A 25759-nucleotide genomic window follows, 5' to 3' on the forward strand; every position below is an offset into this window, starting at 1 on the left:
ACACACTTGTAATTATTTTCTATGTAGGAATTTGTACCTCTTAATCCCCTTCCCCTATCTTGCCCTCCCTCCTTCCCTCTCTCCCCTTTGGTAACCACTAGTTTATTCGCTATATATGTAAGTCTGCTTCTTTCTTGATATATTCATTTGTTTGTTTTGTTTTTTAGAGTCTACATGTAAGTGATAACAATACAACATTTGTTTTTCTCTGTCTGACGTATTTCATGTAATAGCTTTGTTACTTCAGGTAAGACATTTAACCCCTCTGTGCCTTAGTTTCCTCATCAGTCAAATAGGTATAATAGAGCCTACTCTATAGATTTTTTTTAATAGGGTTAAGCTAAATGGTTAAGTACTACATATATTTATATGTTACTTATCTTCATCATCATCCCCAAAAGTAAGCAAAGAGACACTTTATCCTTACCTTCAGGAATTCAGAGACCAATGAAGGAGATAACTTTTAATCAAATACCACAAAATACACAACGGCAAACCACAATAAATAGATTAAACAGGAACCTCATCCAATCTAGCAGGTCAGAGAAGGGGCTTCCAAGAAGTAACATTTGAATTAAGGACTAAAGGATGAGTAAGAGAGACATGTCCCCAGAGTGATGGGAGGGTGGTCATACAATCCAGCCACAAGGGCTTGGCTCCAGAGTCCCACATCTGCGTGTTCTGCTGGCACCATCACAAAGGGCTGGTTTCTTCTCACCCTCCACTTCTCAGTTTAAGTTCCCCTCCTCAGAGAGGTACCCCATGACCACTCCCTTCTGAAAAGCCAGAGATAGGGTCTTTGATAAGCTAATGCTGTAAATCATATTATACAATCTTACTTGTTCAACAGAAACTATTTATTCCAGCTGGAGAAATTCCAAGATCCTAACTTCAGGAAAACACAAGAAGTACTCTTTATCCTCAAGGCTTTACCTGTAAAACCCTCATCTGCCCTTGACATGCAAACAATGGTAACTTTCTCACTTGGCACTGTCTCAGCTAGTAAGAGTGAGCACTGTGAACCCTCCTACGGGCTGCAGAAAACGTGGTCTCCCTCTACCCCACCCATCAGGGCAGGGAGTGAGTACTCCATTCGCCTCTCTACACTCAGAACTTAGCACAGAACCTGGCAGGTAATCGATTCAATGCCTATTATTTGTAAGACAGATGGATATCCAGAGCAAAGTGTGAGCAGAAAACTGGTGCTTAATCAGGGTGGAGAGGTGATGGTCAGATCAGGCAGGCCCTTGTAGCTCATGATTTAGGATTTCTGTCTTTGCAACCAGAAGCCATTGAAAGGTTGTAAGCACAGACGTGTCAAGGATATATTTGGTTTTGAATCTCTCTGGCTAAAATGTGGCCTGACTGGAGGCAGGAGAGCTTCTGGGTCACAGGTTGAACCAAGGTGGTGGGGGATGCTGGAAGGTAAGCAGTGGACTGTCTGAGGGACCTCCACAGCATTCCAAAAATGGACATCATGGAGTTCCCGCTGTGGCACAGTGGGTTAAGAATCAGACCAAAGCAACTCAGGTTACTGTGGAGGCAGGTGTTTGATTCCGGCCTGGCTCAGTGGGTTAAAGGTTCTGCCACTGCTGTAGCTGTGGCCTGGATTCCATCCCTGGCCCAGAAATTTCCATATGCTGTGGGTGTGGCCATATATATGTTTTTTTTAAAAAGGACATTATGATAAGTGCCTATGTTTCACAGAGAGAGATTTGCCATCAGAAAAGAAAATTCTATGTGCTTAGTAACTGCAATATAAATTTGAGACTGTACAATGTAGAAATGTCACTTTAATAAGGAATCTATTAAGTAAAAAATGTAAAATTTGTATAAATTCAAAATAAATTTCCTTGACAATAAAAATCATTCCAAAGAAATGGCAGCATAAGTCATTAGCAGAATTCTTACTCATGAAGCCTCTATACTTCTTAAAGAAACAGGAAAAGCAGCCATGCATCCAATAGAAACCCAAGCAGCAGTTTCATTCAGGGCTCTATGGAGGGTGAGGCATGTGTTCTACTGCTCTTAAGCTAAACACCTAACAGAGCAAACCTATACTCACTGACAGTTCTATAAAGTCAAAACTAGAGTAACGACTACTCCCTGTAGAGGAGTCCCAGTTCTAAGCAATTTCACTCATCCAAGGACATGAATTATCAACCATGAAAAGACAAATCCAGAGTTCCCGTTGTGGCTCAGCAGTAATAAACCCAACTAGGAACCATGAGTATGCAGGTCTGATCCCTGGCCTCTCAGTGGATTAAGGATCTGGCATTGTCTTGAGGTGTGGTGTAGGTCCCAGAAGAGGCTTGGATCCCACATTATTGTGGCTGTGGCGTAGGCTGGGAGGTACAGCTCTGATTCTATCCCTAGCCTAGGAACTTCCATATGCCACAGGTGCAGCCCTAAAAAAAAGGAAAGAAAAAAGAAAAAAAAAAAAAAAGGCAGCTCCCATGTGTAAAATATATTGAATATATAAACAATATCAAATCAAGACCACAACACCTACTACCTAAAGGTCTTTGCACGGTCCTATCTGTAACTCAACAGCACCATGTTTTATTACTCTTAGGAAAATAAATAAGTAAATAATATGTCATAAAGCTTCTTTCCCATAACTTTAAAATAAAAATTTTTGAATGTTTACTCCTCATTCCTGAAATTTACCATTCCTGAAAAACCTATGACTGCATATTTTTAAGTTCTTTCTCATGTGGGAAGGGATGAGTTTCTGTATTTGTGAATGGCTTTTTAGGCAGGAACAAGCCATCTACAGCCGCTGCCTCTCATAGCATCTTGACAACGTCAAGCTCCTGCATTGATTCTCTCCCTTCTTATCCTTCACAGCTGCTGTGAACACATCTGGCATTGCTGGTAGTGGTTTGGGCACAAAGAGCCTGCTGACTAACAAGAATAATGCACAAGAGGTTTGGGCTAGACTCTCACAGTACCATCATTTCACAGACTTTAGGCAAGGTCCTCAGACTCCATTTTCTCATATGTTAAGTATCAGCATGCCTTTTCCTTAGAGAGGTATAGAATAGTAAAATAAGTACATACATGCTATAAAATGTTCAGGTTGTCACTCCACAGTCATCAACAAAGAAGGAACAGTTAATGTGAGCATCCTGAGATGCATGTTAGAAAAACAAGTATCTGAGGAGTTACTAAAGAGTCAAATCATGATGATCTAATTATCTGACACAGTGCAGAAAGAACTTCCATTTGACAGAAGGGATTATTCAAAAGAACCAAATGCTTATTTCAAAATATAGATTATGCTTCCACTTAAACACATATCAAAGCCAAACTTTAAAAATTTTTGAAGGAAAACTATTATTTATTTTACATATGAGAAACCTACAGAAAAAAATAGTTTTTTTAAAATCTTTTAAAAGATAAATGAATGTGGTGGGAAGAAAGAAGATAAAAGAAGTGAGAAGGAAACAGGCAGGAGGATTTACTATTGGGAAACTGTAGATAATCAAACCCTGCTTTAAGAATTCTCAACATTTTATGACTATTAGGCTCTATAAAGTCACAGTACAGAATCATGCTTAACTTTGTTTTTTTAATTTTTTTGGAGTACAGCTGACTTACAATATTGTGTTAGTTTCAGGTGCACAGCAAAGTGAATCAGCCACACATATGTATTTTTCCCTTCAGATTCTTTTCCCATATAGGTTATCACAAAACACTGAGTAGATTTCCCTGTGCTCTACAGTAGGTCCTCATTAGTTATCCATTCCACACACAGCAGTGTGTACATGTCAATCCCCAACTCCCAATTCATCGCTCCCGCCAATGTTGCCCCATTAGTAACCATAAGTTTATTTTCAAAATCTGACTGTTTTTGTTTTATAAGTTCCTTTGTATCAGTTTTTATGAGATTCCACATCTAAGTGCTATCATATGATATTTGTTTGCAATGTTTCTCAAACCGATTTGGTCTTGGTAGGTATCTTGACCTCTTGTTCTGCTCATTAATAGAAGACTCTTTGGACAGCCGCTCCTAAAGCTGAGGAGTTTTTGGGGGATTTCTGAGTTTTTTATAGTAACAGACCTCAGATCTAGGTCAGACTCCCACATAGGAGGAACCAAGTGTGACACACAACCAGGTTTGGGAATCACTGCATTAGCTTAAGTGGTTATAAATTACCTGCAGAAATACCAGGCTGGGGTCAGAATCACTACTAAATAAAGCATAAAGCAAAGGTAAAGCACCCTCAAAACTATAAAGAAAAAAGCAAAGTAATTTAATCGACAGAAACAGAATGTACACCTTTTCCCAGTTCATGGGGCTCTCAAACAAAGACTTCAGGAGCCCAGCAGTTCATGCAGAAGCAAGAGGAGAACAATGTACTGATACAAATAAGAATCTATTTTGCATAAAGAGTCTTTAAATCAAAATAATTCACTGAGGGAGTTCCTGTAGTGGCTCAGCAGTTAACAAACCCACCTTGCATCCATGAGGACTAGGGTTTGATCCCTTGCCTCACTCAGCGGGTTAAGGATCCGGTGTTGCCATGAGCTGTGGTGTAGATTGCAGACACGGCTCGGATCCCACGTTGCTGTGGCTGTCATCTAGGCCAGAGGCTACAGCTCTGATTTGACTCCTAGCGTGGGAACCTCCATATGCCATGGGTGCAGCCCTAAAAAGACAAAAAAAAAAAAAAAGTCAAAATAATTCACTGAGTAGCTTATCAAAACATACTTTAACAACCTGCTCCAAAAAACTTACCAATCAAATAGATTCACATCTCACCTTCCACTGGAAATGCCCGATTATGAAAGAAACATCCCAAAAAACTCTCCGACTCTTCAGAGAACCACATAAGAAAGGCAAAGTAAGGAATGTATAGATAACTTCTATCACTACATCTACCTTCATTCAAAAATTACTCACAAAGGAGTTCCTGTCAAAGCTCAGTAGAAATGAATCTGACTGCTATCCATGGGATGCAGGTTCAATCCCTGCCTTGCTCAGGGGGTTAAGGATCCAGCATTGCCATAAGCTATGGTGTAGGTCGCAGAAGCAACTCGGATCTGGCGTGGCTGTGCCTGTGGCGTAGGCCAGCAGCTACAGCTCTGATTCGACCCCTAGCCTGGAAATCTCCATATGTGTAAGTGTGGCCCTAGAAAGACAAAAAATAAAATAATGTGTAAAAATAAAAACATAACAATTACAGTTTTAATTCAATATCCACTATATTGAGGCTATTCAATTCCTCAGAAAACTAAATATAAAACTACCATATGATGCAATCCTAGGCATCTAGGCAGAATGAGAGAAAATATTTGCAAAAGAAAAATCTGATAGAGGACTGTTATTTAAAACATACAAAGAAGAGTGGATAAGCAATGAGATTCTGCTGTATAGCACAGGGAACTATATCTAGTCACTTGCGATGGAACATGGAGGATAATGTAAGAAAACGTGTGTGTATGACTGGGTCACTTTGCTGTACAGTAGAAATTGACAGAACACTGTCAATCAACTATAATGGAAAAAACAAAAATCACAAAATAAAAAAAATAAAAAGACAAAAAAAATCACTCATACACAGGGATATATTTAAATGTTTACGTCTAAAAACATTCCAGAGGATGAAAATTGGAAGTTCTTCAGCAAGTAAAAGTATTAGTTTAGTACACATAGGACAACTATGCAGGAAAACAAATTTCTTGAGGCCAAGTCTTCAACCCTTGTTTCTCAACTTACAAACTAATACTGGCTCCAGAAATTTAAAGCGATTCTGCAGAGCCTGGAAAAACAAGCTTTAATCCAGAAATGACTTCACAGCCTATTTGTCTGAGAGCTCGAAGCACTTTTCATTGAAGCCATTAAAGAGTGCCAGCCCCCAGAGAAAGCCAAGCCATCCATAAAGGCACACTTGTACCCAACCAAGAGCCACCCCCAGTGCTTTGGTTGATCTTGCCAGACATGTCCTTTCTTGGAGAAAGCTCAAAGTGGCCTGCCCATCTCATTACTGAGGCTGTGTTTCCTGGTCATGGGTCTTCCATTCTGTTCTTTTTCACTTGGGATGGAAAGAAGAAGGTATTATTTTTCTGTTTATGCCCTCCTAAACTCTGCATTTTCTGTCCTCAAAATAGAAGCCCATGAGAGGCTACTAATAGAATTCTGCTTTCATGTTCAAAAAGGATCGCTTGGGATGTCTCCTATCTTCTTAGAATGTCTCCACCACACTCCATTCCTCTTTGCTGGGATTCACTTTCCACAGACCTTTTCCTGAGAAGCAAAGAAGTGACAGATGCCCAGGAGACTCCTGATGTAAGGAGAATGAGGCTGGACAGTTGGCACCAAATGACCCAGAGCATCTTACAGAGGCACTCTTCTACATCATACATGTCTTAGCTGCCCTCTTTCCTTTTATGCAAAACACAGACTCAAAGCCATGACACTGTCTTTCCTAAGGATAATACCAGGGATCTGGGGAAAAAATATTCAAAAGAAATGGCTGCAAATTCATCAGTATTCTTATTCATAAGGCCACTACACTTCTTAGATAAACACGAAAAGTAGCCATGCATCCAGAAGAAACCCGAGCAGCACAGGGTTTAAATCAGGGATCTCTGGAGGGTAAGGTAGGTGTTATGCTCTTAAGCTAAATGCTAAACATGCTAGCTAAGGGAGCAAACCTACACTGACTAGTAGTTCTAGAACTGAGCTGGAAATTGGGATGTGCCAATCCCAGTGACGGCACATAAGAGTCTTCTATTCCTTGTTTTCAATTTAACCTGACGAAGTGGGGATGGGAATAAGAAGTGCGGATGACAGAGTAGAAGGAATTTATTTAACAGATAAAATCTAATTGCAAAAGATGAAGGAATGTAGAAACACAAACTGGTCATCCACAAGCCCCAATGACCAGGAAAAACCACACTTCAAATGTTAATTTTAAAAATAATCTTACTGCATTACAGCACAGTGCCTGGCATGTAAAATCTCAGTGTATCTTACCTACTACTGAGGTTCTTTTTCCCAATATTAGGCCCTTCGCTGATCTGTTTTGTTTGTTTTTTTCACTTAACAACAATCAAGACGACTTCCCTAGAATGATAAACACTCCTCTGTGGACAAAATGGTTATAGATACTTCATGATAAAGACACACCAAGATCTACTTCCCTATCACCTATCATTTGACATTTAGGTTCTTTCCAACTTTTTTCACTACAATAACTACTAAAGTGAACAACTGTGTACACAAGTTTTGCAAGCTTATACATTTATTTTCTGTAAATAGATTCCTAAAAGCAGAATTACAAAGAAGAAAACTGCTGACATCTACACTCCCACCATCAAACAAGAGCCGACCTACTTACACCCTTGACTGACTGAGAATGCTTATGCTGGTGTTCAGCAATGAAAAAGGTCATATACTGCTGTTTATTTCCATGATTTTTACATCTGTTTCCTGGCCACTTATGGTGCTTTCCTACACCATCAGCCTTCTGTAACCAGAGATGCTGAACCTGCAAATATGGACAGCTGACTGTACTGCACCATTTTATATAAAGGCCTTGAGCACCCACAGACTTTTTTTTTTTTTTTTTTTGTATTTTGTCTTTTTAGGGCTGCACCCATGGCATATGGAGGTTCACAGGCTAGGGGTCTAATCGGAGCTGTAGCTGCCGGCCTATGCCAGCCACACCAACGCCAGTTTCGAGCCATGTCTGCGACCTACACCACAACTCAAGGCAACGCCACATATCCTTAACCACTGAGCAAGGCCAGGGATCGAACCTGCAACCTCACGGTTCCTATTCGGATTCGTTTCTGCTGCGCCACGACAGGAACTCTGCATCCACAGATTTTGAGCATCCTCTATCCTCTCTGTAAAAGGTCTTGGAACCATCCCTCTGCAGATACCAAGGGAAAGCTGTACTGCCTTTCCATATTCTTTGCTAATTTTCCTATTAATATGTTCATCTTCATCTTACTGATTACTAAATGCTTTCAGATATTTCTTAGTTTGACATTTAAGGCTGGAATAGGAATCCTAGCTGAGAACTACAGGCAATTATCAGATCTGAAACAAGCCAGTCTAGACAAAAATCCTAACTCTACAATTGAAGCTGTGTAACCTTGGACAACTTATTTAACTACTCTGTGTTTCAGTGTCTTCATCTGTGAAGCAGGGTAATAATGCCCTTATGGGGTTGTTTTGGGTAGTTAATGAGTTAAAATAGTGCCTAGGCATGCCAGTTATTTTTACGGTTAAGGAAATTTATTTTAAATTTACAAATTTACAATTTCATGGGAGCATGTTTTAATTTCTAAAATAACTTTTAAAAATATGTGATGTATTTGAAGCAGAAATAAATATAAAAGTAAATGCACAGGTATTCACAATAGCCAAGACACAGAAACAACCTAAATGCCCTCAATAGATGAATGGATTAAGAAGATGTGGTACCAAAACACTCTCTGACATCAACATCATGAATATTTTCTCAGGTCATTCTCCCAAGGCAACAGAAATAAGAGCAAAAATAAACCAACGGGACCTAATCAAACTGACAAGTTTTGCCCAGCAAAGGAAACCAAAAAGAAAACAAAAAGACAACTTACAGAATGGGAGAAAATAGTTTCAAATGATACAACTGACAAGGGCTTAATCTCTAGAATATACAAGCAACTTATAAAACTCAACAGCAAAAAAGCCAACACCACAATGGAAAAATGGGCAAAAGACCTGAATAGACATTTTTCCAAGGAAGATATACAGATGGCCAACAAACACATGAAAAAACGCTCAACATCACTGATTGTTAGAGAAATGCAAATCAAAACTACCATGAGATACCACCTCACACCAGTCAGAATGGCCATCATTAATAAATCCACAAATAACAAGTGCTGGAGGGGGTGTGGAGAAAAGGGAACCTTCCTGCACTGCTGGTGGGAATGTAAGTTGGTACATCCACTATGGAGAACAGTTTGGAGATACCTTAGAAATCTATACATAGAACTACCATATGACGCAGCAATCCCACTGTTGGGCATATATCTGGACAAAAGTTTTCTTGAAAAAGACACATGCACCCACATGTTCATTGTAGCACTATTCACAATAGCCAAGACATGGAAACAACCCAAATGTCCATCGACAGAGGATTGGATTAGGAAGATGTGGTATATATACACAATGGAATATACTCAGCCATAAAAAAGAACGACATAATGCCATTTGCAGCAACATGGATGGAACTAGAGCCTCTCATACTGGGTGAAATAAGTCAAAGAGAAAGACAAATACCATATGATATCACTTATATCTGGAATCTAATATATGGCACAAATGAACTTTTCCACAGAAAAGAAAATCATGGGCTTCGAGAATAGACTTGTGGCTGCCCGGGGGGAGAGGGAGTGAGTAGGAGGGATCAGGAGCTTGGGGTTATCAGATGCAAACTATTGCTCTTGGAATGGATTTACAATGAGATCCTGCTGAGTAGCATTGAGAACTATGTCTAGATACTTGTATCGCAATAGAACAAAGGGTGGAAAAAAATGTATACATGTAAGTGTAACTTGGTCCCCATGCTGTATAGGCAAAAAAAAAAAATTAAAAAAAAAGAGAAGATGTGGTCCATATACACAATGGAATACTACTCAGCCATTAACATCAACAAAATAATGCCATTTGCAGCAACATGGATGGAACTAGTGACTCTCATACAGAGTAAAGTACATCAGAAAGAAAAAGACAAATACCACATGATATCGCTTATATGTGGAACCTAAACTATGGCACAAATGAACCTAAAATACTGCACAAATGAACATATCTACAAAACAGAAACAGATTCACAGGCATAGAGAACAGATTTGTGGTTGCCAAGGAAGAGGTAGGAAAGGGAGAGGGATGGACATGGAGTTTGGGGTTAGCAGATGCAAACTATTATATTTAGAATGGATAAGCAATGAGGTCCTATTGTATATCACAGGGAACTATATCCAATCTTCTGAGATAGATCATGATAGAACATAAAAAAAGAACGTATATATTTATGTCTGACTTACTTTGCTATACAGCAGAAATTGGCACAACACTGTAAATCAACTACTATTTTAAAAAATAAAAAAAATTAATGCATAGGATAACTCCTTTTAAACATACATAAATATAGATAAATAGAAAAGAAATAGGAAGGATGTGTTTATTCAACAAATATCTATTGAATGCCTGCTGAGGGACAGGCACTGGGAAACAATGAAGGGCAGAAGAGTCCCTTTCTTTATACCCACCCTGGGGAGAACCGACCAGGAAATAAACCAACAAGCAGTGCAGGGGGACAAGCCCTATCTTAAGAGGACCACTAGAGGCAAGTTTCATTGCACATGGAAGGTTATGTAAGAAGCTATCGAGCTGAGACCTGAAAGAGAAGCAAGTACAAAATGGAAGAAAGGGAAGGGGAATTTCCACAAGGAGGCCAGCATGGGTACAAAGGTCCAAAAGCAGGTAAGTGTGTGCAGTGCACAGGGAAGCAGTAAGAGATAAGCATACCTTTCAAGAGCTGTGAGAGATGACACCAGATAGGAAAAAAAGGTCAGACCACACTCCAAACTCTTTCCTTACAAGGATTTTGTGCTGGGAGCCATAAGGACCACTGATGCATTTTAAGCAGAGGAGCAACATTAGATGTGCCTTTTAGAAAGATGATAAGAGCTACATTTAGATATGAATCAAATGGGAATGAGACTAAAGGCATGAAATGTCAGAACCTACACTCATGCCCAAGTCTCTCTTACCTCTGCAGGGCTGTGGAACTTCAGAACTGGGGGAAGGAGGGGTGGGTTTGAAATTAAGTAACTTGTCTGGGGTCTCAAAGGTCCTCAGAATGGGAAAACCAGGGGGCCATCTGAGGTCTCTGAGCTTCTAATCCTGGGGTCCTAGTGATCATGTTCTACACTATCCCCACGACGGATAGTCTTTCACCCTTTTCTAAATGGTTTCAGGAGCTTCTCCTGAAGCACGCCTCTGCCTGAACAGCAGGCACAGAACAGATGACTTGGTGTTGTTCTAAACAAATGACCTTCCCTTTTACAATACACAGTCAAATCTAGTCATGAGCAGAAAATTCTCTGATGGTCAGAAAGTGGTCATCCACATATACAGTGACATTGTGGGAGGGGGAAGATTTTGAACAATACAGTTGGTGCACATTTGTGTTCTCAGAAACACTGATTCCCTCAGCAAAGATACTATTTGCTTTATTCTTCTTACAATCATTGTGACTTAGGGAAAAAGGCTGCAGTGTATGCACTGTTAGGACATTTATGGCTTCTAACATTTATGAAGCTCCTGTTTTAACAAAGGCAGAATAAACTTCACGCTCACAGATTTACTAAAGTAAGAGTATATAAGACTTTTTTTTTTTTGGTATGATAATTTCCTATACCTGTATTTATCAGTGATACGATTCATTTTTAAAGTTGGTAAATTAAAGATGAATGCAGGAGTTCCAGTCGTGGCTCAGCGGTTAACAAATCCGACTAGGAACCATGAGGTTGCAAGTTCCATCCCTGGCCTCACTCAGTGGGTTAAGGATCCAGTGTTGCCGTGAACTGTGGTGTAGGTCGAAGACACGGCTCGGATCTGGTGTTGCTGTGGCGTAGGCCAGCAGCTACAGCTCCGATTGGACCCCTAGCCTGTGAACCTCCATATGCTGCGGGTGCAGCCCTAGAAAAGACAAAAGGACAAAAAATAAAAAAATAAATAAAGATGAATGCAGATGCCTCAAAGTCATGAACATAAAATTGAATGACAAATATGGGGAATAGTCCAATTATTCCACCATAACCATAAGGCGAGACCCTACAGAAGTTGACAGAGCCTGCAGAAATTCACTTGAATCATTCATGGCAGCAACCAGCATACACAGTGACATCAGATAGTAATAACTCATTTGTTATAAAGGGCAGCTGATACATATCACATGATGGCAGCCTAACTCAATACCTCATAACAGTAAAATACCAGTAATAATATTTAGGTAAACGCATGGATAGAAAGACTATGATAAGCTTTCTGTTTAGGACACATCCTTTCACAAAAGGTGGTTTATGGTGAAAACAGATCAAATTATTTAAATGCATACATCTTGAAACATAGAAAGCAGCTGAAAATTTGTAAAAAATAAAGTACATCTTGATCACAAAATACTCTGAACAATTTAAATTTTGTAAACAAAAATAAGTGTTTCCTTCTTCTGTTGGAGCTGAGAAAAGGAGTATTCCATGTCAACATCAAAAAATTTAGAAATGGATGATAAGCATTATGCGTATCTCTCTGGAAATTTTGTATTGGGTTCAAGGTGAAAGTAATGGCCAAAAAAGTGAAAAATTTAAAGATTTTGGATTGTGAGCTTCACAGGGACCAAATATACACAGAGAGTAGTGGATGCAATGGACAAAAAAAAAAAAAAAAATTTGTTAAATTTAATTTAAAAGTGGAATAGGAGGAGTTCCCTTTGTGGCTCAGCAGTTATTTATCCCACCTAGGATCCATGAATATGCGGGTTCAATCCCTGGCCTTGATCAGTGGGTTAAGGATCTGGCGTTGCCGTGAGCTGTGGTTGTAGGGTGCAAACATGGCTCAGATCATGCATTGCTGTGGCTGTGGCATTAGGCTGGCAGCCGTAGCTCCAATTCAACCCTTAGCCTGGGAACTTCTGTATGCCACACAGTGGCCAAAAAAAAAAAAAAAAAAAAAAAAAAACTGGAATAGGAGACAGTACTCAAGTGAAGAGTTGAGCATAAGAAGACTAGAACCTCTAACTAACAAGATACTAATATTCATGATTAAAATCTTGGTAAGAGTATTGATGAGAACATCTCCAGAAAACACTTCTCTCAGTCTGGGAACATGATGGAGGACAGCCACAGCCAAGGGTTTGGGTTTGCAGGTCCCTCCTGCCCAGAAGCAGCCACTTTAGCAGTTTAATAATATAAACCCAGCCAGCAAGTCACTGACCAGAGCATTCACACAACATAAAAAAGCACTCTAGGGTCACTTCAGCGAACAGTAAAAGCAGGAAATGACAAGAGTGAAAGCTGTACCCATTCTGTTCCTACAAGATAGAGTATATTAGGTGACTTCATCACTCAGCCACAGAACAGTGCCTGACTATTCTCTGCCCAGCCAAGCTGCTCAAGTGACACCAGGTCCTTACAGGACATCTCAGGTGCCAGACCTCATCCTTCCAAAGGATGTCTGGAGCTGTCCACCAACGGCACCTAGAAAACCACTCAGGGCTTTGGATTCAGAAATCATTATTGCGTAGAGCTAACACATCCCTGACCAACAACACAAAGTGTGCCAGAGGCATCTGCCACCCTCAACAACAATTTAATGATCACCTTCAAATTACCATGGAACTGTCTGACGTGTCCACAGGAGACAGGGCATTTCACTGCATCTATGTTGGCATCAGCTTTCCACAGGCATGGAAACAGACATAGGGTAAACTGACAACCACTCTACTCTTCCTGGTAAAGATCCCTGATGTGTTGCTGGAGACTAACAATTCAAAAAAATCCTTCAATGTTCTTCAGTCTCTCTATTCTAAGATTCATGAACCTTACTGCACTACACAAGCCTACCAAGCTAAGAGGATGCTCAGAAAGTAAATAACAGCCTCACGTTTGAAATCAATCAGGGAACTACTAAAAGAAACTTTTTCATCAGAGAAAAAAATACCAAAAAAAAAAAACTAAATATAGGGTGAAGAAAAAAAAAACCTGAAATAAAACAATATATTAAAAGAGGACTATTAATACTGAAACTTAGTGATTCAGCAAATTAAACAAATTTTATGTGTTTATGTTGCATGTATATGTGCATGTACCCATGCACACTCATAAGCACACACGCAAATGAATGTGTTATAGACACAAGGGATGGCAAAGATGTCTAGTTTGTACCGACTCCCACTTCTCCATTCTGAGTACACTGACAGACCACAGTTCCCAGCCTCTTCCCTTCTTCCCTTGCACTTAAGTGTTACATGGTTTGGCCAGGTTACAAGTTCCAGCCAACCGAACATAAGCAGAAGTATTTGCTCCTTGTTTTCTGTTGTTGCATAACAAATTACCACAAACTTAGCAGCTTAAAACAATGGCCATTTATTAGCTCTGAGTTCTACTGGTTTTACGTCTGGGCAATGCTCATCTGGGTTCTCTACTCAGAGTCTCAAGAGGTCTCAAGATGTCAGCTAGACTGGGCTCCTATCTGCAAGCTCTGGGGAAGAAGTCTCCTCCATTCATATTGTTGACGGAATCCAGGTCTTCAAGGCTATGCACCTCAGAAGGTCCCTGTTTCCTTGCCAGCTGCCATCTAAGAGCTACCTCTTCTCCTAGAGCCTAAATACATGCTTCTCACCACCCTCCCCCTTCGTTAAACGGCAACAGCTTAACCAGTCCGTGTCGCACTTGCACTCTCTCTGACCTCCCCTCTCTGCTACCAGCCAGAAAAAAATGCTCGTCTTTTAAAGGGCTCATGCGATTAGATTAATCCCAACTGCTTAATCTCCCTTTTGCCATATCAAGTGATAATCTCAGGAGGGACATCTTTTCATAGTGACAGGATGACCCATACACAAAGGGGAGGGAACCGTCCAAGAGAGAGGATCACTGAAGGTCTTAGCATTCTGCCTGCCTCAGTCCTCTTCCAGGTCTGGCCCTTGAAAAACTCCCATGCTTGTTCCAACACTCTCTTCCTTTGGCAATCTTGAAAACCATGGGTAAAAGATGGAGGAACCCTAGTCACCCTAGATCCTTGAAGCAAATAACAGGAAATAAGAATGAAAAGAGCTCTGAGCAAAAAAGATCCATTAAGACTTCTTGGTTAATCAAGCATTAGGGCATCTTGCCAAATTCAGGTTAATGAAACCAAATCTACTGGTTGAAAGTGAGATCTAAAAAAGATCAAATGGATTCAGTGGAGCCCCCAAACATTTCACTGTGGTAACTGGCAAACGGAACAACAAGAAGAAAACAGATCAGAAGTCTTCTAAGGTTCTGAAGAAATGTTATAGCTCAAATCAGCCACGAGCCATTAGCAGTTAAAAGCCTGCGACTGTAAAGTGATCCCCAAATTTAAATAAACAGAAAGCTATGCAGCTCCCAGAGGTCACACTCCTTGTCACCCTTGGTCAAATAAAAGAAAGAACAAAAGAGTTCTCCCCAGATTGCAGAAACAGGGTAAAACCAAGGAACTTCCTCTACTATAGGAGTAGGGGACTTCACAATGCTTACTCAGCAAGGAGCATCACTGTCATGGACCATAAATGTCATGGTTCCCATTCTTTCCTTTCCCAGTGGGAGTGTTCACCCTGTACTATGTTTCCTGTACACTAAAAAGCACAGGCAAACCATCTCTAGATGCCTAACAAAATACATCTTGATACTGAGACTGCTCCAAAAAAGATCTAATTGCAAATTCAGTTTGACTTATAAGAAAAGTAATTCTGTTTCTTTTAGATATCATAATTCAGAAGAGGCTTGAAAATAATCTGAGCAAATCTCCTAAGATCTGGGTGGTCTTAAAGAATTACAGATAGCTTCTCCAGAGCCATCACACTATATACAATTTGACCCAGGGTTGGAGTTCCTGTTGTGGCGCAGTGGTAACAAATCTGACTAGGAACCATGAGGTTGCAGGTTTGATCCCTGGCCTCGCTCAGTGGGTTAAGGATCCGACGTTGCTCTGAGCTGTGGTGTAGGTCTCAGAGGCCACTTGGATCTGATGTGCTGTGGCTGTGGTGTAGGCCGGCAGCTGTAGCTCCGATTTAACCCCTAGCCTGGGAGCCTCCATATGCCACAGGTGTGGCCCTTAAAAACAATAAATAAATAAATAAGTAAACAAAAACAAACAAACAATAAAAAACCAATTTGACCCAGGGTTGGGGGAGAAAGGTTAGAGCAAAGCAATGGGAATATCATATTCAGAATTTAGAAGTTGTACTAAATGTAAACGCTTCATAAATAGTAAGGTCCTGAAGCATCAGACTTAGCTGATACTTCAGTACCATTTGAAAATATTTTGTAGACAATCTGTGTGACAGGGTCTCACAAACATGACATTTTCACAGTTACAGCTCTACAAAGCTTTCTTCTTAGTCTGTATTATCCATTAGAGATCACATATACATTCTTAAACACTGGGTTCTAAATTGATTAGGAAAATAAAATCTACACAAACAAAAGACAGAAAGATTATACTATAAAATGTTTTAAATGTCATATATTATTTCCTGCTCCCCAAACATCCCCATACATACAAGCTGTGAGCACCCCACCCAGGTAACTAAGTATACTCTGTGATAATGTGGGCATCACCACAAGTTCCTTTATCTGCCTGCACATGACCCTGACCTGGTAACATTATCATGTACCAAGGAAATTCCCTGGAGCACTTTCTTGTGTAGTCCACCCTGACTTTCAATAAAGGCCATGGGTCTTCATGATTTCTCTTGGCTCCCCACCTGCTTGGATGAGCCCACCTTCTTGGCCCTCCTCCTAGGTGGCCCCCTCTTAGTGTGCAGTGACTTTGTCTCTCTAGGACCTGTGAGTATAATAAACTTTATTCCCAAACCTCTGTGTTCTCTCTTGTGGCCACATCCAACTGATCATCATATAAAAGAACACAGAATAAGGGCACAAAGGGTTAAAAAAAATAACAGAAAGGGGAAAAAGGAAAGCCAAGGGACACCTCTGACTTCTTACCCCCCCCCCCCCCCGTATCTTGCCCATCTAGCCTTAATTTCTGGAGACCTGCTCATCTCCAGGGAAGCACCACCACTTTCCACCCTGGAGCTGTTCTTAAACTCAAACTTACAATTCCCATCATTCACTCCTCAATGGGTCTTGCCCTTGTTGCTCACTTCCTCAAACTACCCCCCTTTAAGGAAGGCTCAGGACTTCTTCCTCCCCCTTCTTCCTCCCCTCCTTTTTAAAAATTAAAGTTTAGCTGGTTTACAATGTTGTGCCAATTCCTGCTGTACAGCAAACTGACCCAGTCATTCACATAAATACATTATTTTCCTCACATTATTTACCATCATGGTCTATCCCAAGAGACTGGATACAGTTCCCTGTGCTATACAGTAGGACGTTATTGCTTATCCTAAATGTAATAGTTTGCATCTACAAACCCCAAACTCCCATCCACCCAACACCCACACCCTCCCCCTCCCCCTTGGCAATCACAAGTCTGTTCTCTATACCTGTGAGTTTGTTCTTGTTCTGTAGATAGGTTCATTTGTGCCATATTTTAGATTACACATATAAGTGATATCATATGGTTTCTTTGTCCTTCCGACTTACTTAATAGATCATCTCTAGTTGCATCCATGATGCTACAAAAGGCACAGAAACTCTGCAGACATCCCAATATTAAGCTCCTCCCTCCACAATGACACTTCTCAAAATAGTCACCATTTTCCCCAACCAAGCCTTGCCATTTTCAAGGCACTTCTGATTAATTTGGGAGGTACCTTAAATTTTCCAAGTAGATTGAAACCAAAATTCATAGAAGCTCAATTGAAAACCTTAAAGAACGACTGCGGAGGCACAGGGGATCGGGGGTGAAACCTTTGCAAAAATATAACTGTGTCAACTCAAAAAAACTTCAACCAAGAAGAATCTCGGCCTCAAGGGAAATTACACTCAGTTGTTCAAACACCCCACAGGTCCATTTGCTAAGTACACCAGGAAGTTAGAGCTCATTAACAACTTTTTGTTGTTGTTTCACATGGTTCAAGTTATCCTCATTATAAAGCATGGCACTCTCACACACATTATCTCATTCAACTGTGACAACTCTGAAAAGTTTTTGCTTCTTTTTTTTTAAATTTTGATTGCCCCTAAAATTCATTCAGAAAAGGCTGCATTATGATCAGACCTTCTAAAGCCCGGTAAAAGCACGGCTGGAGCCATCATTATTTTAAGAACTATATCATTTTCTCCTGGTGCACTTTTACTTTGGGGAGGTGGAGAGAGGTAGGGATTAAGAATTCCTTTAAGAAATTTGGGGGTAGGCTAAGGATACTCTCCCGCTGAAAAATGCACATATAAAATGTGACATAACTTTAGAAAATAAATAGGCCTTCTGCAGTCTATAACAGACCACAGGCTCAGCATCTGACAGAGGGTGCAGGGATGGGGATAAGCCATACTCAAGATTTCAAAGGGAGCAGAGATTTTACTGTTTAGAGCAGGCAATTAAGGAACTTAAAACTTCACTGAGACAAAGTCATGATTAATTATATATTTAATTAAAGGCCTTAACAAGTTTTAAGTCTCACTGAATCAACAAATGCATACACATGATACAGAGAAAAACATCTATATCAAACACAGCATTTTAAATGTGATGAAAGCATGAAGAAACTAGTTAAAAGAGAAACATAAAATATCAATGTAATTAAATGTTTCCAGTTGAAGGATTTGAGTGTGACAATAAATTACATGCCAGACAATATCCTAATTAACACAGGCTAACCAAATACATTTTATCCTTTAAAACAGTCAGAAGATACAGTCTAATATATACATCCTAACCAAACTCATTGAAAAGAAGAAAGCAGATCTCATTTTATGCAATAAAAACTTATTACTTATAGACTGAATTATCCTTTTACATGTTGAATCAAATACAATATTTAGAATACTGTGGTGAGTGTTTTTATGAAAATAAGAACTGCTATGGGCTGATTATGTTCCCTGCTCCCCTCCAAAATGCTTATGCCCATATCCTATCCCTTAGAACCTCAGAATGTGATCTTATTTAGAAACAGAGTCATGCAGATGTAATTACTAAAGATGAGATCATACTCATCAAGTGGAATGGGCCCCCAATCCACCCTATTGTCCTGGTGTCCATACAAAAAGGGGAAACTGGGACGCAGGCAGATGGGGAGAACACCACGTGAACATGAAGGTGATTTGGAGGATGTGTCTACCAGCCAAGAAAGGCCAATGCCTGCCAACAAACCACCAGAAGCTAAGAGGCCTGTGACAGAGTCTTGCCTAGTACCTTCAGAGGAAACATAGCCCTACTGACACCTTGTCTCTAGAAGTGAGAGACAGTAAATTTATGTCATCTCAGGCACTCACTTTGTGACACTTTGTGGCAACACTACCAAACCAATACAATGACCTAGCAAACTTTACTCCAACAAACTCTCACTTTACAGCAAGGTGCGTCCCTATCAAAAGCTTGATAAAGTTTAAAAAAACAAAAGAAAAGACTTTGTAAGGATAACATGTTAACTGGAAGTGGAGAGCTATTTTTACCTAATCTGCTGCTTGTTTAAACAAATGAAAAAAAAAAAAGTGTCATTACTCTTTCTAAAAGATCTCAATATGAGTAAAACTCACTAAAGTAGAATAACATGTGCTCATGTGCCCTATTTTATACAAAAAAGAGAGTACCTTATTTATTTTAATTGCATGGCAAATTACATCTTTATGAATAATTAAGTAATAACATATATTCAAGTAAAAAAGATCAATTTTTGCTATTTTAATATATTCTCAAGTTTAAAAGATTTTCCCCGTTAATAAAATTTATTTGGTAAAAGCACTGTTCTACCTCCAAAGGACAGAGATGTTGAAAATGACTGTCAGCAACAAGGCAGAAACAATCACTTCTAAACCAAGAGAACAGTTGACAAAGCTAATCAGAGATTTCAAATCAGTGGGTAAACACTAAAAATATGCCACTTTATTAATACAAATATCACCCCTCACCAACATAAGCAAAACAGTTTCACAGACACAAAAGTAATGTTCCTGAAGAGAAACCCTTCCACTTATAAACATAGGTTATCTAATTTAGCATATCCACTCTCAAAAGGAAGTAATTCTAAGTCTAAAGTATTCTCTGCAGATAAGATCAAGTTCATGAACTGTATCAGGGGAGAGGTGGTTTAAAAAGTAGGAAATGGCTACTTTCCCTAACATCTCTGATACAGGCAAACATTAGCACTGGCTTTACACGCCCTAGAAAATGCCCACACATCCACAGGAAAAATAACATTTGCCTTGGATTTTCTAAGATTGTGCTACATTAAGTTATGGATAAGAGATGGTGCGTGAATTCACCTTTAAACATGAAAGGCCTTTCGATTTAAAAAAAAAAAAAAAAAGGAAGATGACAGTGATTCTATATCTGGATGCTGATAAATACTAATCTTATCAACAGAAGACCTCCTCTGAGGCTCTCAGACGTTCTTTCATATTACAATTCAAGTTTTTGTTCTCAACTTCAGAGCTGCATTTAACTTCAGGATTTAGCTAAAATGGAGCTGTTTTTTGTTAAGGTAGCAAAGCTAGGAATTCCAGCTTCTATATACAAACTCACCTATCCTTACATCAATCCTAAGAAAATGGCTATTACCCTCATTCTAGAAAGGACAGATTCACAAGTTAAATAACTTGCTCAAGGTCATGGACACCAGAGGTGAGTCAATCCTTAGCCTTTCCCATTCCAAAGCCAAGGTTCCTAATTGCCTTTCAGGGCACCATGCTGTGCAAAGGAAGTCTTCAGAACCAAAGTGAGAAAAGGATAAGGTGTTGGTCAATTCACTGCTGGAGGGTGCTTTATACTAGTGACGAATACCAGAAATAAAAAAGGCTAGTAACATCAAAGAAGCCCTGCCTGAAATTTTACAGGTCGCATATACGCTGGCTGCTTCTGTAAACTTGAAGGAATCTGAAGTATAAAGTTATTAGAGGCCTTCCAAATTACACCAAAATCGCCCTTATATTTACAAATATTTCTGGTAGAGAGGTCTCAGATCCAACGTGAAAAGCAAAAATACACTAATGAGTATTTTTACCAAAACGATCTTATTTTTCTCCATTGCCCGAGCTGACAAATATAACTGATTCTATAAAGGTAAGTCTGTGGTGATAGAGATGTCATGTGGGCACACAGTGGATGAACTTCAGGCTGCGTCTGTCATCCTAACATAACCAAAATTCTGTAAAACATAACCCTCACCTTTTCTGGAGGGGGTTTATAATAGGACTGTTACTATGGTTGTCTGGGGGGAAAAAAATCTCACTACTTCTGAGATATTATGAGAAAAACTGGCAGTAATTATGGCAAATCTACGAAAAAAAAATATTTAAGGCCAAATTATGAGAAATATTTCAAGAAATTAACTAAGTCCCTAGCTAAAAATGTCTTAAATTGGAATTGTTTCCGAATGGTAAAAAAAAAAAAAAAAAAGAAAGAAAGAAAAAAATAGTAACTATACTCATTATATAAGAAATAGGTCACATTATAAGCATTAACTTACTTTCTCTATGTAAAATTCTTCAACCGAGTCCAATGAGATTCAAATTATTAGCATCCGAATTAAATAAGTATTATTGTAATCACAGATTATTAACCCCATAAAAGTGGGCACATCTAATATGTAAAAGGCTCACTAAAAATAATACTTTGAAACACATAATGATTTGGTAATGTTAAGGTTGCAAAACCCATGGGAAATGTTTAAAAACGCGCAGGCTGCTGGTCAAGCCTTGGCCTCAAAGGAGTTTCAAGACCAACTTCTCCAAGGAAAAGTTAATGCATGAGCTTCCCAAAAGGAAGCCCCATTCCTCGGAAGCCTGCGATCGCCGCGGAAGGAGGGATTCAGACACCACGGGGGAAGAGCGCAGGCGGCAGACATCTCTGCAGCCACCCCCAGTGCGGGCCACCGCTCGTGCCTGCACATCCCGGGATAGCTAGGCGCACCGACACCGCAAGGTCACCAGGGAAGAGGCGACTTTACATAATCTACCGCCGCGCCGCCACCAGAGCGCCTGGTGTACTGAGGCCCCCTCCCTGCTGCGCCCGCGCCGGGAGATGCGGGGGCGGTGCTCGGGGCGTCTAGGCGGGACACCGAGGACCCGCGGATGCCTGCAGCGCCGCCCTGAGCCGGGGGATGGGGGACGAAGTGTGGGCTCCCAGTCCCGGGATGCCCGGGCCGCAGCGGCGGGCCGTGAGAGGCGCGGCCAGGGCGGGTTCGGCGTAGGCCGGGGTCCGCACGCTCCAGACCAGCAGCTGGTGCCCAGCGCGCCCCTCACGGCTCTTCCCGGGACCGCCCCGCGGCGCACCTGTCACGCGCCTTACCTGAGTGGCTTTGTGGAATTGCTTCTTGAGCCCGGCCACCGACATGGTTTGGGAGGACGAGCAGCCGGCTGCAGTGGGGACAGCGCGCGGCAGCAGAGCGTGGCGGGAAGGCCGAGCTGAGCGGCACGCTGGCCGGGCCGCCTCTCGTCGTGCCGCCGCTGAGGCTGTGGGCGCGGGGGCGAGGAGCAGCGCGGGACGAGGGCTCGTGCGGAGAGACACCCTGACGTCAGGGGCGGGTGCTGCGGCCTCTTAAAGGAGACGCGGGAAGCCCCGCCCCGGGCGCGGGCTTGGTGCGGCAGGTGCTGCGGCAAGCGCTACCTGGGCGCCCGCGCCAGCCCCTGGCACCTGGCTCCGCCGCACCGGCCGGCTACCTGCCCTAAGGACCAAAGCCGGTTTCCCGCCGCAGGGGTGTCCTCGCGCTCCCGCGAACTGCCCACCGGTGGCTGCAGATTGGCAGCCGAGGCACCGGCAGAACTCCGGTGACTTGTTGGGCTTCCAGGTAGCCACAAGGGCGCTGCCTGAAGCCAGCCCGCCTGCCCTTTGAGCCTGGCCTCATTGCAGCGTGGAAAAGAGGAGTGGCGTTCTCTCTAGGGTAATGAATAAGTCATTGCTCCTTGCTTGCTTGGTCACAGAAAACATTTCTCTGTCCTGGTTTTACTATCCCTTAAGCCGAGATAACGTTAGGGAAAGCCACCAATGCTGGGTTATTGTTTTGTTTTTTCTCGATCTGATACAATTTAACGACTTAAAAACATGAAAAAAAAATGCTTAAACCTTGAAGCTGGTCCAGTAAATAGAATTTATTACTGCAGTTATAGCATATAATCCTGTTTACAGATATTAAAAAGCCCAAATATGAACTTGGTATTAATTTGACAGTGGATTTAGGATTTTCAATCCAAAATAAGCATTAGATAATGTGAAAAGCATGACGCAAAACTATATAAATACTACATATGTAAAAAAGTATATGAATCTAGGCTAGAAAAAAACTGATGTAACTAGATGAATTTGTAGCAGTGCAGTGCTGGACAGCTTCTGTATTCTGGTAATTAGAGTTTACTCCCCGTTTTCTGAGACTCAGAAGCATATAGAGTAGAATTTGAATTCTGACCCCATGTTGGGACCATAAAGTATAAGGAGGAGTCACCAGAGTGACAGAAGCCAGATGAGAGACACAGCCGCGAATGAATAAGGAAACAGCATGGCAGAATGGGAGTTCTAGGAGTACCTTGCACTGCCCCCACTACTCCTGCTGCCTGGGAGGAACCACAGACCCCACACCCACCCTTCCAGCCAGGCTGCTTGGGCACAGGGTGAATATCTGATACAAGAGGATCCTGTCCATCCCACTGGCTGGTCTACCAATACTAGTCTTTCTTGATAACATGAATTGTACTCATAATGCCAGAATCAAGCAGATAGTGGTGGATCACAGAGCATTAAGAGCACAAGGACTCCTGACCCAGCCTGAAAAGGGAAGCAGACAAAAGGAGAAAATCTGCTGTGCGGTAGTTATTACAGATGTTCATGTACCTTCCAGATTCATGGTAGAATCTCACTCCCCCCACCCCAGCACTGTAATCAATTAAGTAGGCCACTGTGAGAAGTTTTAACTAGTGAGTCAGGAAGGAAACTGACTGTCACCTCTTGGCAGAGGATTTAACTGTTCATATGAGAGGCTCTCCCCTCTCAAACAGTATTTTAGGTATTTGTAGTCTGTCACCCAGAATCCACAGTGAAGACAAAGCAGGGCAAAGCCCCCAGCTGATTTCAACTTCATTCAGCATGAGTGGGAAATAAACCTGAGTAATTTCAATACCCCGAATCTAGGGTTGTTACTGTGGCAAACTAGTCTCTCCTGATTAGTGTACAAAAGAGAAAATGTTTTCCCATTCCTCAGAAGATGAAGGGAGATTTTACATTTCCTGCCATGGCCCATGTGTTTTTCATTTTTTGTCATTAGATGTCCACGAAGTGGCCTGTTTCTTTCTTATGAAAGCCTCATTGAAGTTTCAGGAAGTATATTTCTTCTCTGCCACCTACAGCCTCACGGAAGCAGCAGGCCAACTCATCTTCCAGGCCTGAGGGTCAGAGGGAAGGATGGCTCCATGCACTGACCATACCCTAATCTCTTACCCTATGTTTTCCTTACCAGCTAGAGACAGTGAACAGTTACCTCTAGTGATCCATCAAGAATTCTAAAGGAATGTCTGGGTAAAGGACAATCTGTGTTTCAGAGGAACCTCAGACAGGGGAAGATGAAAGTCCTGCCAATAGATAAGTGGGGTTACTTATCTATCAGATCTCAGGACAAACCAGTAAAGCAAAGCTGCTGAGGTCCCATAGGATGGTGTGCCTAGGGCACAGCTTATCACATCTTTAAGGTCCGCCATGATAATTCTCAGATTTTTTTTTTTTACTTTTTTATATTAAAGTATAGTTAATGTACAATGTTACGCCAATTTCTGCTGTAGAGCAAAGTGACCCAGTCATACACATATATATATTCTTTGTCTCATATTATTTTCCATCATGGTCTATCCTAAGAGATTATACATAGTTCCCTGTGCTCTACAGTACATTGCTTACCCATTGTAAATGTAATAGTTTGCACCTATCAATCCCAGATTCTTGATATTAGGAAACCAAAGGAACTGGGACTCATTGCAGGTCTGGGAAGATTGCAGGTTGGCGGCATAATTGCTGCTTTTATACTCTGACAGTTTGGCGAAGCCTGCATACATACACACTCACAAAAAGATTGCCATAAAATGCTAAAATAGTTGTGTTGCCAGAGCCATTCTCAAACTTGAGTGTGTATCAGAATCCCCTGAAGGACTTGTTAAAGCACAAATTGCTGGACCACATCCCAGTTTCTGATTCACCAGGCCTGGGTGGGGCCCTAGGAGGTGTATTTCCAACAAGTTTTCAGGTGATACTAATGTTCTAGGCTCAGGAACACACTTTGAAAACACCTGGACTGGAGTAGCAATATTAAGAATGAAATTTTTTTCTGATTCTTTCAATTCTTATGATGTTTTCCCATTACTAGTGTAATACTAGTAATTCATAGTTAATTTTCCTACCTGTTCTCTGATCTAAGCAATGGAATGTGTTCACAGTTTGGATGGGCCTTGGTTGAAGCTGCAAAGAGAGCAATTAATCTACAAATCAGAAGGACCTGGGACACATGTCCTCTGGTCTCTAAATGTGAACAGTATGAAAGGGAGCCCTGAAACATCTCCTCAGAACTTTGAGAACTTAACTGAACCCTAAGTCTAACAAAAACAAATCTCTTTCCCTGGTTCTTAATCCCCCAACTTATTTTTTTCCCTTTTTATGGCAGCATCTGCAGCATATAGAGGTTCCCAGGCTAGGGGTCCAATTGGAGCCACAGCTGCCGGCCTAGGCCATAGCTACAGCAACACTGAATCTGAGCTGCATCTTTGACAACACCAGATACTTAACCCATTGAGCCTGAGTGAGGCCAGGAAGCTGCATCCTCACAGAGACTATGTCAGGATCTTAACCTGCTGAGCCACAAGGAGAACTCCCAACCCCAATTCAGAATGCTATCCTTCAAGGAACTACCTT

The 25759-nt window shown here is 41.1% G+C and overlaps 1 protein-coding gene across 1 annotated transcript in view; it reads right to left on the bottom strand.

Moving 5' to 3' along the window:
• The window catches only part of SH3GL2 (SH3 domain containing GRB2 like 2, endophilin A1), a 204133-nt gene extending 181428 nt beyond the window's left edge, over positions 1–22705 (bottom strand). Inside the window, exon 1 of the mRNA XM_001925157.6 lies at positions 22163–22705. Within this exon, the coding sequence (XP_001925192.2) occupies positions 22163–22207 (45 nt within the window). The 5' untranslated portion in view covers positions 22208–22705. The remainder of the gene's footprint in view (positions 1–22162) is intronic.

The sequence above is a fragment of the Sus scrofa genome, chromosome 1, assembly GCF_000003025.6.
Source record: "Sus scrofa isolate TJ Tabasco breed Duroc chromosome 1, Sscrofa11.1, whole genome shotgun sequence".
NCBI lineage: Eukaryota > Metazoa > Chordata > Mammalia > Artiodactyla > Suidae > Sus > Sus scrofa.